The sequence below is a fragment of the Podarcis melisellensis genome (genome assembly GCF_964234715.1).
Source record: "Podarcis melisellensis genome assembly, chromosome: 14".
NCBI lineage: Eukaryota > Metazoa > Chordata > Lepidosauria > Squamata > Lacertidae > Podarcis > Podarcis melisellensis.
The window spans coordinates 7,721,181-7,734,009 of record NC_138546.1 but is presented as its reverse complement, the minus strand read 5'-3'; the positions used below and the strand labels follow the sequence as shown (position 1 = coordinate 7,734,009).

General features: G+C 45.4%; 1 protein-coding gene across 2 annotated transcripts in view; it reads left to right on the top strand.

The window, feature by feature from the left end:
• GRIN2A (glutamate ionotropic receptor NMDA type subunit 2A) overlaps positions 1–12,829 on the top strand; it is a 221,617-nt gene that overhangs the window by 166,187 nt on the left and 42,601 nt on the right. For both annotated transcript variants that reach the window (XM_081889073.1, XM_081889072.1), the window contains exons 6-10: positions 1,420–1,625; positions 4,245–4,413; positions 4,561–4,714; positions 7,238–7,363; positions 10,355–10,584. In XM_081889073.1, the coding sequence (XP_081745199.1) occupies positions 1,420–1,625; positions 4,245–4,413; positions 4,561–4,714; positions 7,238–7,363; positions 10,355–10,584 (885 nt within the window). The remainder of the gene's footprint in view (positions 1–1,419; positions 1,626–4,244; positions 4,414–4,560; positions 4,715–7,237; positions 7,364–10,354; positions 10,585–12,829) is intronic.

The following is a 12,829-nucleotide window of genomic DNA, read 5'->3' as shown; positions in this document are numbered from 1 at the left end:
AAAGTGGTATCATTGTGCTTGAAGTGTATTGTGTGAATCGCTACCATCTATGGCAGTGTAGAATTGGTTACCTGCTTTGGCTATTGTCCTTAGATTGTCTTCCATGAACTGTGTTGGCGCTAACTGAGAGAATCAGCAACTAGCCCAGGGTCACCCAGTGGGCTTCGTGGCTCAGTAGGGGATTTGAACCCTTGTCTCCCAGGTCCTAGTCCAACACTCTAACCACTATACTACCACAGGCTCAATATAGCAGAGTGCCTCCTTTAAGATCACTCATTTGGGTCCCTGAAGCCAACTGTCTCATCAGGTTTTCCCTCGTACACTGCCACTAGCCTGCCTCATCCCCAGCCCATTGTGTTAACCTGATTAACAATATACTGTTGTCTTCCTCAAAACTGTTCTGCTTCTGGTAATTGTTCCTTCCATTTCAAAATAGCAGGGAAAATGGACACCCCCTCGCCAAAGCATCCATCATCTTTCTCAGCCAAGACTTTAAATGCTCTTTTGAGAATTAGCGCCCACGCTCCCAGAGTGGAAGGATCTATGAATATCTTTTATTGTGCAATAAAGGACAATATTCATTCCCAAGGACTGATTAGCAGCTTTGCATTGTGTGGCATCCTTGAGGAGTCTCATTCCTTTTTAGTTTTATATTCAGCCTCTCTCTGTTCCTTCAAATGACCGGCCAGCAAAAACCTGCTTTAAGAGGTTGCCTTTTCTCTCTTTTCTGCAATTAATTCTGGTGGTTCAGTGGGGATTTAGTGGGGCAGCCTGGGCAAAGAGGGGACAGGGAGCCTTTGACAGTCCTCTGTATCTCATCAGGAGTATACATGAGGCCTTCCGTTACAGAGTATTTAGCCCAGTATTGTCTGCTTTGACCGCTGGAAATTCTCCAGGGTCTTAGGATATTTCTCATCCCCCTGCTACTGAATTCTTTTAAAACTGGGATTCTGGGAATAGAATCTTTGGCCTTCTGCATTCAAAGCAGCTGACCTACCACCCAGCTTCAGGTGCTCCTGAAGAAGATATGAGGCTGTAGCTCAGGGGTAGAACACCTGTTTTGCATGCAGAAGGTCCTAGGTTTGATCCCTAGCATCTCCAGGTAAGGCAGGCTAAATTTCAAAAATCACATTGCCATTATATGCTATTTTACCCCATTTATTCCAATTCAAGGGAAACACAATGAAAATGTGGGCGGCGAGAGGTAATTGATTACGTGTTGTTTGCAGACTGAAAGCAACAGTAGGTGTGCATTGAACTTCAATGCAAGCTGCTTATAAAAAATAAATCTGCAGACTGTTGAGGAAAGAGGGCAAGCTGCCCTCAAGAATGGGGAAAAATGATACAAGCTGAAATGGGCAGCTTTGCTCATGCAGAGATCAACTGCCTCTGAGCTGTGTTCACGTCTCCCCATTGCAGGTGGGGAAATGGGAGAACAAAACACTTCTGCATAAGCATTCGGTGTGGCCCAGGTTCAATTCCTTCAACGACAGCGAGCCGGACAACAACCACTTGAGCATCGTCACGTTGGAAGAAGCCCCTTTTGTCATCGTGGAGGACATGGACCCTTTGACGGAGACCTGCGTGAAGAACACGGTGCCCTGCCGGAAGTTTGTCATCATTAAGTAAGTCCATGATTTCCCAACCCCACCATCAAAGGGCTTTCCCCAGAGAAGTCTTTCCTGGTGTTGAAAAAGCCAAAGGGTGAAGGCTTTAAGTGTGAAGGCCAGTGGGTTGGATCTTAGCTTTCTGCTCTACAATTCCACAGCCAAACTGCATCTGGCCTCCAGTGGCTGCTGAATCCAAGCCCAGTTCCCTCTCAAAATCCACCTGTTTTCAGAGGTGGCACCACGTATGTGCGATATCCTTCCCAGAAAGCTGTGGATGACACTGAACACTGAGCATTTTAGGAGAGGCCACAACAGATGGGTCACAGCAATGCTGTTGCTGCCATCTTGGATTCTGGCTTAGGCTGACCAGATGAAAGGAACGTTCCACGCGTGTCTGGGCTAAGATGCGTTCTTCTGATGAAGGTGCTTTCCATCCATTTCCATGAGTGTTGCAACGTGGCTGGAGAAAGCCATGAGACAATTTAGAACAAAGTCCGTGTTTCTACCCAACAACATGCTCCACCTTCCTATATCTGTGCCTCTGTTGAGAGAGCTCTGTATGGAGCAAGGATACTTTGTTCACTTCCTAGTTTATTCCGAGGGCTTTCTAGATTTCTCCCATATTGCAAAAAGAGCTGCTTTTCAACAGCTTCTCAGCCTTTCAGTGTAACAGCCACTGCTTTTCATTTCGTAGTAATGCTAAGGCATACTACTCTGTGAATTGTCATTTTGGGATTTTTTATTATTATTATTATTATTATTATTATTATTATTATTATTATTATTATTATTTTCTGTAAATAGTAAATTTTATTAGTATTTTCCACACAACAATGAAAAATAACAATGCACAAAACACAAAAACAGGCATATAAAAAAAACCAAATCCAAATGTTACAAATTAATAATATAAACACTAAAAAGGAAAACAAACATTGATTTCCACCAATCCCACAGCACCTCCTTTACCTCTCACTGTGTCTTCCTGTTTTCCTGATCATCTCTATCCTAGTACCTAGATATAAATCCCTCTTTCTTATCCTTTCACTTCACTAGGTTATTCCAGACTCAGCCAGATTTCTGTCCTCGAACCTTGGCTTTTAAGGAATTCATTTAGGAACTCCCATTCCTTTTTCACTTCACTTTTTGATTTTTGTCTTATTATAGCTGTCAATTTGGCTAATTCTAAATATTCTGAAAGCTTACATAACCAATCTCCCCTAGTGAGTAACTGATTCCCTTTCCAGTACTTAACCACCAGGATTCTTGCTGCAGACGTTGTGTATAAGAAAAAAATAGTTTTGTCTTTTGGAATATCGTCATTTAAAATTCCTAAAAGGAATGCCTCTGGTCTTTTACTATATGATATTCTTAGTATTTTCTTTATTTCTTCATGGATCATGCTTCAAAATTTCCCAATTTCGGGGCATGTCCACCACATATGGTAGGAGGTTCCTCTTTGTTTCTTACATCGCCAGCACTTATTATATGTTTTATTCATTTTTGCCAGCTGTCAGGGAATTGCCATCGGAGCTAGAGGCGGAGGGAAGGCTCCAGAGGGATGCCGGAGAGGGTCCCAGTAGGGAGAGAGGCAGCCCATCTGCTGGGGAAGGAAATCAGCGTAGCACCAGTGGAGAAGGGGGGCAGAAGGGGGAATCGGCGAGGGGGCCCCAGGACTCCTTGCCGGAGACCAGCGGGGAGAGCACGGGTCCTCCGCTGCCCACACCCTCCCTGCACAGAAGACTTCCGCGCAGGGAGAGTAGGAGGAGACTAGGCGTCAAAGAACTTCTTTGCTGGAAGAAGTTCAAGAAACGCCCACTGACGGATTCTGCCAGCGATTGAGACAGCCACGGGTGAGAGGCTGTCCAGACAGAAAGGGTTCAACCAGGTAACCTAACCAGGAGTGGCAGCAACTTACGCACGAGCAACCCCTAGAACCATTACACCAGCCTTTCTGGTGCCAAGTACCACCTATGATGCATTTTCATATAGTTCTCTCTTATTAGGTAACATGCTGTGAAATTTATATTTTTTGTCCATAGTATTTCTCATTCATTATATTCAATTGAGTGGCCCAGATCTTGTTCCCATTTTTAATAGCGTCATTTTGGGATTCATAATGTACATTATTAAGTTTAAATCAAATGGGTTCCATGTGGTGAGTCAGAGGTAGGTCTTGGATCTGGGCCACTGTTTTAGGAAACTCAGGAAGGTATCTGTTTATAATACCCATATAATAATGTCACATATTGATACATATAGGGTGGTATTCAGTTAGGTTTTGCTCAGAATAATGAATGGACATGACTAGTTATTAGGTCATAGTGTGACAGAAAATGTAAGAAGAGCTGTGCTGATCAAATTGCAGGTGTTTCTCGTCCAACATTCTCTTCCACACCCAGGTGATGACTTCCTGAATGCCCAAAGCAGCACATGCAGCCAGCAGGCATTTCCTGTTATTTCCCTGTGCAATTGATATTGAGATACACTGCCCCTGAACATGGAGGTTTTGCATAGACATCCTGACTAGAAATACTCATGCACAGAACCCAAGTGTTTGCCTACCCCCTTTAAAAGCCAAGAGGTCCCTTTGGGTTTCTTAGTTAGTTAGCTTTTGTTTGCTTGCCTCATCAGCAACATCACCAAGGAAGGAAAGAACGTGAAGAAATGTTGCAAGGGCTTCTGTATCGACATCCTGAAGAAGCTCTCCAAAGCCATCAAGTTCACCTACGACCTCTACCTGGTGACCAATGGCAAGCACGGGAAGAAGATCAACAACGAGTGGAACGGAATGATTGGGGAAGTAAGTTATGTTAGGTAAAAGAGCTCTTAAGTCGAAAGTTGGCCACGCACAAACGTTCTGATTTTGCCTGAGATGGGACAGACCTCCCTTGGTGGACTGACCTTGTCTGTCTTTTCTTTTTCTCTCTTTCTTCTCTTTGGGCATCAGGTGGTCAAAAAGCAAGCCGTGATGGCCGTGGGATCCCTCACCATCAACGGCGAGCGTTCGGAGGTGGTTGATTTTTCTGTGCCCTTTGTAGAAACGGGAATAAGCGTCATGGTGTCACGGAGTAACGGCACGGTGTCTCCATCTGCTTTTTTAGGTAAGCCCCCTCCCATTCTCCTGTTTCTATAGACTGATTCAGCTTTATCTCTCTCCTTCCCGTATACTTTGACAGCTTTCATTCTCCCCCCACCCTCCCCCAAAACCTGCACAGTACGCCTAGCAGTTCCATGACACATTTCTGTCACTCTTTTACAAATTGCACATTTAAAAGTTTGGAGAACAGGCTCGTCTGCTTAATATAGTGCTGAAGACGGGGGCCTACTTTCAGCCAGGGAGCTAGAAACTTCTTCTGCCATATTTGACGTGCTCTCGGTCAGTGGCGTAGCGTGGGTTGTCAGCACCCGGGGCAAGGCAAGTAATTTGCGCCCCCTAACCCGTGGATTTGCGCCCCCTAACCCTAACCCCCAGATGTTGCGCCCGGTGCGGCCGGCCCCCCCTGCACCCCCCAAGATACGCCACTGCTCTCGGCGCAGTTCTTTGGATGCTAGGTGGTCACAAGCACCAGTGAAATATACTCAGAGTTGAGAGTGGATTTCATGCTCTTTATTCAGCTCATAGTGGTGAGGAGGAATGGAAGTTCCCCCAGAATGTCTGCTTTATATACATTATTTACACAATGGGCCCCACGTGATTGGCTAATTCCGGGATTCACCTGTAAGCCAATCTGGTTGCGGATTCACTTCCACCTGGAGCTGGATTGGGTGGCTCCTGTGGACCAATCAGACAGCTGCATTCTGGACCCTATTGTTCTAGGACCAATCAGACAGCTGCATTCTGGACCCTATTGTTCTAGGATCAATCAGACTGCTGCATTCTGAATCCTATTGTTCTAGGATCAATCAGACTGCTGCCTTTTGGATCCTATTCAACTCAGTACATAACAGCCAGCCTGCTCTGCGAAATCCCCCAGGGGCAGGGTGAGGATTGAGAGATTAAATGGTGAGGACGGCAGATCTGCAGTCCTGAAAGGAATACGGATGTGTCTTCAGACGCTGCAGCAGAAGCACTGGACTTGCATTGCTATTAGAGAGTTTATTTCTTTTGTTCATTTCTTTATTATTTATCATGTTTACATCCCACCTTCTTTCCTCCAAGGAGTTCAAGGTGGTGCAAGCCGTCCTCCCCCTTTTGCTGCAGGTTCTTCTTACTTTACTGCCTTATGCCTCCCTCTCTGTTTTGTACTTGCCTTGGTTTCCATGAAGCCGGATTTTTGTTTGCTTTTACTTTAGCCTATTTGGTGTTATTGCATTATGGTTTACTAGGGTTGTTGCCCCTTTTAAGTTTCAGTAATACAAAGCATTAAAATAAAATCATAAAAGGTACACACATCTTGGAAACCAAGCCCTATGAGGAACGGTTGAAGGAGCTGGGTATGTTTAGCCTGGAAAAGAGGAGACTGAAAGGGGATATGGTAGCCATCTTCAAATATCTGAAGGGATGCCATATGGAAGATGGAGCCCAGATCTCCTGTCCCTCCCCTTCTGTTGTTTTAACTTTGAAAACTTTTTAAAAAATTAAAATTTAATATATTTTTTTTTAAATCCCAACTTTGCTTTCAGGCTGGCTCTCCTTCTGAAAACTGGCATGCATTAGCACCTACAGATATACATTAGCTCAGTGGTCCCCAAAGTGGGTGGTACTACCCACAGGGGGAGGTGGGATTAGCTAGCAGGATGCTAAGAGGCAAGGGGGTGTTGGAAACGTTAATGATTATTAGCCTTTGCAAAGCTGATATCCCTGGATCAAGTTAATCAGTTCTGTTGAATCAATTAAACTAAATAGTTTTAAATGGCTTTTGAATAAATGTGCAATTGATTGCTATTTTATTGTGTTATTATCTTCCTTAGTGGCCTGTGCAAACCACTATTCTGATTATTATTATTTTTTAGGATAGGGGACGCGGGAGATGAATTTATGGAACTAAGGGGGCCCCCAGAGTTTGGGATCTGCATTAGCTCATACAGTTTCCTGAAAATTTGTGCTTGCCCTCCAATTGGGTGCTTGCAAACTGTGCTCTCCTCCCAAGAGTTGCTAAACCTTTGCCTCCCACCCCCAGCCAAAATAGAATCTTGATCTGGACGTGCCCTAATTATGGAGGCAAAATCCCAGGAGAGAAATGACAGTGAAGCGAGAATGGCGTCTCCCCCCGCCCCCCTCTAATCAATTTAACCTAACCTGACATCTTTCCATGTGCTAGCTATGCATCCAACTGCAGCACAGATCTTGGTGACCCTGAGCAAAGTTGCAAGGGGGGGGGGCTTTTGTTTCTATTATACCTCTTCTCCGCCCCTTGGGCTTTCTTCCCAGGCCAAGATCCCTGCATGGGACTCTCCTCCTGACACTCGAGATGCATTGCTGGGGGGGGGGGTCTCTCTGTCTCTCTCTCCAGCCTGCATTGCGACTCCGGGGAGACGTAGCCGCCTTGTCAGATTACCTGCTGCTATTTTGGTTCTTAAAACACACACAAAATCTCCGGCGAGCAAGCAACCGCGTCAAGGCTTCCTTCCCCTCTCCCCGCAGAAGGCTGTTTGTTGCGACTCATGCTCTCTTCTTTCCGCAGAGCCCTTCAGCGCTTCGGTCTGGGTGATGATGTTTGTGATGTTGCTGATTGTGTCGGCCATCGCCGTCTTTGTGTTTGAGTATTTCAGCCCTGTGGGCTACAACCGGAACCTGGCACAAGGGAAAGGTACGACTCCGTGTTCAGGGAACGACTCACCAGAACTTTCCTTCTGTCTCCTTTCTTGCCTTTCCCACCGCTTTGCACCTCCTTAGCCCCGTTTTGGCTTCCTGGGAAACAGACAGCACACAATGGAAGTGGTCAGAGAGTCTCATTTAATATGTGGCCTACAATGGACTAGTTCTTTGTGGGCGACTCTCACAGTCCTTGGCTGAGATGGGCACGTTCTTTTGCACACATAGGGGGCCCTGAGATCAGCCCCTGAAAGTCCGTCTCAAAGAAAGGACTTCTTCAGGCAGGGCACAGTTAAACTATGGAACTCATTCCTCCAGGAGGCAGCCATGACTGCCAACCTAGATGGCTTTCAAAGAGAATTGGACAAATTCACGGAGGAGAGGGCTGTTGAGAGTGTTGGGCTTTCGGAGGAAGAGAGGAGAACTAGCCCCGCTGTACATCAGGGAGGGCTGTGTGGAGAGTCTCTTCCTTTCAATTCCTAGGAGTTTATCTCAGTGAAGACCTTACTTGGAAAATAAATACAACCCAGGTGGTACAGAAAGCCCAACAGAGACTCCATCTCCTCAGATGGAGCGGAAGAATGATGTCAATCAACATTTGATGATATCCTTCTACCGGTCCACAATAGAAAGTGTCCTTTCCTACTGCATCACAGTGTGGTACGCTGGTTTGACATCAACTGATAGGAAGTGCCTACAGAGGGTGGTGAATACAGCACAAGATATTATGGGCTGTCCCATGAATCCACTGGATGAAATAGCAGAAGAACGTTGCCTCAGGAGAGTGAGGAAAATTCTCAGGGATGATTCACACCCTGGCCAGCAATTTCTTGATCTCCTGCCCTCAGGCAGAAGATATAGAAGCATGATTAGTTGCACCAACAGGGTAAAGAACAGCTTCTCTCCGTGGGCTGTTAGGCTGCTGAATGAAAAGATAACAACAGGGCAACTGACTTTCGGGTTTGGTGGGTGTGCGTCAGTAAACGAGGGGAATTAAGACTAAGAGAGCTGAGTGGGGGTGCTTGTGTAATCTCACTGTATACAAGTTTTACAAGTGACAATAAAGTACAGTGGTACCTCAGGTTAAGTACTTAATTCGTTCTGGAGGTCCGTACTTAACCTGAAACTGTTCTTAACCTGAAGCACCACTTTAGCTAATGGGCCTCCCGCTGCTGCCGTGCCGCCAGAGCACGATTTCTGTTCTCATCCTGAAGCAAAGTTCTTAACCTGAAGCACTATTTCTGGGTTAGCGGAGTCTGTAACCTGAAGCGTATGTAGCCCAAAGTACCACTGTATTTCAATTTTTTTTTGGATGGCGCTAGGCATGATGGCTATGCTGTGCATCGATGACAGCAGCCTGTTATTGTATTCTTAGCCCACTGCCCCCACAAAGCCTTAGGGTGGTGTTCCAAATTTGTTGGCACTAGGGATGGGCAGATATATGAGTTTCTTTGCATTCTTCGTTTTTCCAACCTGAAGCCCAGTTCTCTGCATTTCCAGACCAGTTTGTGGTTGTTATATTTCATGGTTCCCTGGGATGAAAGAGGTCCACCCTGGGAACTGTAGCTCTGGGAGGCGAATATAGAAGTTTTGCAACAACTCTCAGCACCCTTTAAAAGCTACCTCACCAAGAATTCTTTGGGAGAAACCATTGCTGTTTACAATGACACCATAGAGCTGCAAATGTATGCCAAACCCTCCAACATTTCTCTGATGAAAATAGGGACATCCCATTCCATAATGATAATTTTACTATTTGTACCCCACACGTCTTACTGGATTTGCGCCAGCCACTCTGAGCAGCTTCTAACATATATACAATCATAGGAAAACACTGAACATTAAAAACAATTTCCCTGTACAGAATTGCCTTCTGGTGGCTCAGAGGTCAGATACGCTCCAACATTTCTCCGATGAAAATAGGGTGGCGCTGTGGGTTAAACCACAGAGCCTAGGACTTGCCGATCAGAAGGTCGGCGGTTTGAATCCCCGCAATGGGGTGATCTCCCGTTGCTCGGTCCCTGCTCCTGCCAACCTAGTAGTTCAAAAGCACGTCAAAGTGCAAGTAGATAAATAGGTACCGCTCTGGCATTTCCGTGTGCTGCTCTGGTTTGCCAGAAGACGCTTAGTCATGCTGGCCACATGACCTGGAGGCTGTCTGCGGACAAACGCCGGCTCCCTCGGCCTATAGAGCAAGATGAGCGCGCAACCCCAGAGTCGGCCACAACTGGACCTAATGGTCAGGGGTCCCTTTACCCTTTTTAAGGAAAAGTGGGACATTCTGGGATCAAATCAGAAACTGCGATGACTTACCATATTTTTCACCCTATAGGACACACCGTCCCATAAGGCGCACCTAGTTTTTTTGGGGGGAAATAAAGGGGGGAAAATTATTTTTCCCCCCCAGGCACGGGGCTGGGGCGGAGGAGGCCTGAGCTTCCCCCGACCTCAGCCCCCAAACAGGCAGCTCTCTGCAAGCCGTGGGAGCCCAGCGCTGGCTCCCACTGCTTGCTGAGAGGTCCGCGAAGCTTGGACGCGCTGATCTCAGCGCGCACAGGCTTCAGCATGCAGGCAACTCTCCGCAAGCAGCGGGAGCGCTCCGACCCCTCTTGCTCTCCAGGCTTCAGCGAATGCCTGAATTCGCCCCATAGGGCGCACACACATTTCCCCTTCATTTTTGGAGGGGGGAAAAGTGCGTCCTATAGGGTGAAAAATACGGTATCTAAATCAGGGATGTCCATGGAAAATAGGGAGACTTGGAGGGTCTGGTTTGGTGAGAATGTGGCCTAAATCATACTTAGAACAGACCCAGTGAAACCAGTTGACTAAAAATAGTTTAACTGAATCCCTTCGATTTTTTTGACTCTGAGTAGGACTTGGTCAGCTGCAACTTGCTAAAACAGCAGCAGCATTATGGTGAAGACCTCAGGAACCCTTTCCTTGCAATGGATGCCTTATCCTAACGTCAGTTCTTTGTGACTTGCAGATCCGCATGGACCATCTTTCACAATCGGGAAAGCCGTGTGGCTGTTGTGGGGCCTGGTGTTTAACAACTCTGTGCCGGTTCAGAATCCAAAAGGAACCACCAGCAAGATCATGGTGTCCGTCTGGGCTTTCTTTGCTGTCATATTCCTGGCAAGCTACACAGCCAACTTGGCTGCATTCATGATCCAGGAGGAATTTGTTGACCAGGTGACCGGCCTCAGCGATAAGAAGGTGAGTTCCATCTCTTGTTTCTCTCCCCATTCCTCAGGCTTGTTGCATTAGTGGTGAGAGATGGGGTGGATAGGAGAGGGAAGAAATTTGGTTTGGTTCTCATTTAAAGGCATACCTACCAAATCCACACGTTATGAAACAAGATGCAAACCGAATTATAGCCATCCTTTGAAATTTGCATGCCCCTGGATTTTGCAAAGCTGTTCTGCAGCCATGTCATGCAGTTTAGAAATTGTACATTTAGGTAAAATGTGTGTAAAAATGCATATATTACTGAAAACAGGATACAAAAAATGCATTATATTAGGGGAATTGCTTTGCAAAATTGTGTATGGTAAGCAAAATTTCAGGCAAAAATGTCAAAACAAAAAAATTCCTTCCAGTAGCACCTTAAAGACCAACTAAGTTAGTTCTTGGTATGAGCTTTCGTGTGCATGCACACTTCTTCACATACCGTGTGCATGCACACGAAAGCTCATACCAAGAACTAACTTAGTTGGTCTTTAAGGTGCTACTGGAAGGAATTTTTTTGTTTTGACTATGGCAGACCAACACGGCTACCTATCTGTAACAGGCAAAAATGTGTGAATTAGGAGAAAACCACCCTAAAATGCTGGTGAATTTTCATGAAACATTTTTTTTTAAAAAAATGCACACTGGTATGGAAATAGTGCTTTGCTCTTTTGCAATCTGAATTTTAATACATATGTTTCAATTCTTTTATGCTATAATTACTTTTTAATGATTATCTTTTACAAGTTTTTAGCCTTCTATATTTTATCTGTGTTGGTTTTAATTTGTGCAAGACACCTTGAGTCCCAGCCTGTGGAAGATGCAGGCTGTGAACGCGGAGAACTGAATTTAGGATTGGGAAACTGAGAAACTAATCTGACAGATTTAACATGGAGTACATGATTTGAGATCTGATTCTTACACTGAATCTGCCCCAACTGCACTGGCTCCCAATTTATTTTCTGGAGTCATTTCAAAGTACTGGTTTTGACCTATCAAGCCTTACTTAGCTCAGGACGTCAGAGACTGTCCAGAGACCCAACAAATCATTACAAATCAATACACAATTCCTACAGCCTACCTCCAGGTTAATCAAGCATTTTGTTTAGAATATAGGGCTCATTTGTTCTTGCAACCACCGATAAAAACTTTGCCACTGCTAACGTTCTAGCATTTGTCCGGTCTTCCAGTAGGAACCTGACATAGTGAGCCTCTGATTTTCCCGGGAAAGGTACCAGCAAGGGTAGAATCAGTTCAGCCCTGGCCTGCTCATATTTTGCACAATACAACAAAATATGATTTATGGACTCGATGTCTTGAGCACACGAGCAAAGTCTGTCCTGGTAGGGAACTCCTCTCAACCTACCATCCAACACTGCAGAGGGAAAGACATTTAGTCTGGCTTTGGTGAAAAGCCTTCGGTAGTTAGGTACTGTCAGGTTTTTGATGTAAGATGTTAACTTAAAGACATACCCATATTGAACTCCTACTGCCAGCGGACTACAGACTGCGTGTGATCGAGATCGCAAGTCACTGTGTGCATTGTCTCATAATCTTTGCTTTAAAATCTTTTGGGCGCCTTCATAACCCAGGTAATACAGTTGGAGGGGGGAGACAGACCAATAGAGGTGGCTTTTTTAGCCATGGTTTTCTGCCATTTGCTGTCAAATTCCTAATTGGTCAGGTATTGGTACAAACCCTTCCCTAGATTAAACACTGAAATCCTGAGCCAATGTTTTAGGGCAGCCCACCACGCTTTAGTTGAAATTGGGCATTCACCAGCTTCTAACAGAAGTACGGAGTTGGGGACGCAGTTAGGTACCTGCAGCAGAGATCGTAAGAATTTTGCCTGAAAGCCACCTTTTCAGGGGTGGCCCACTGTTTGTGGAAAGCTCTTCCCAACACCAACACTGTCAGTTTTGGGGTGTTCTAGACCTTTGGTAGCTAAGTCTATCTCTAATGTGACACATCACTTTTAGTGGGTTAGGACAGGACTGTGTGGTTAGATAAACGTTTTAGGAATCTTGTGCATTGCTCTTTGTGTTTTGCCTTTCAATTGATTCTATCCATCTGCATTTTTCTGCTTAAGTTGTTTTGAGACTTTGTATGAAAGTGATTGACGCATGTATTAAAATCATCGTCCTCTCCAGAATTTTAGTCAATACGCTGTCTGGGAACAAGTATTGAGGACACCCCCCCCCCTCTGCCTGAGGGAAAGTTGTTCCCAGTCAAA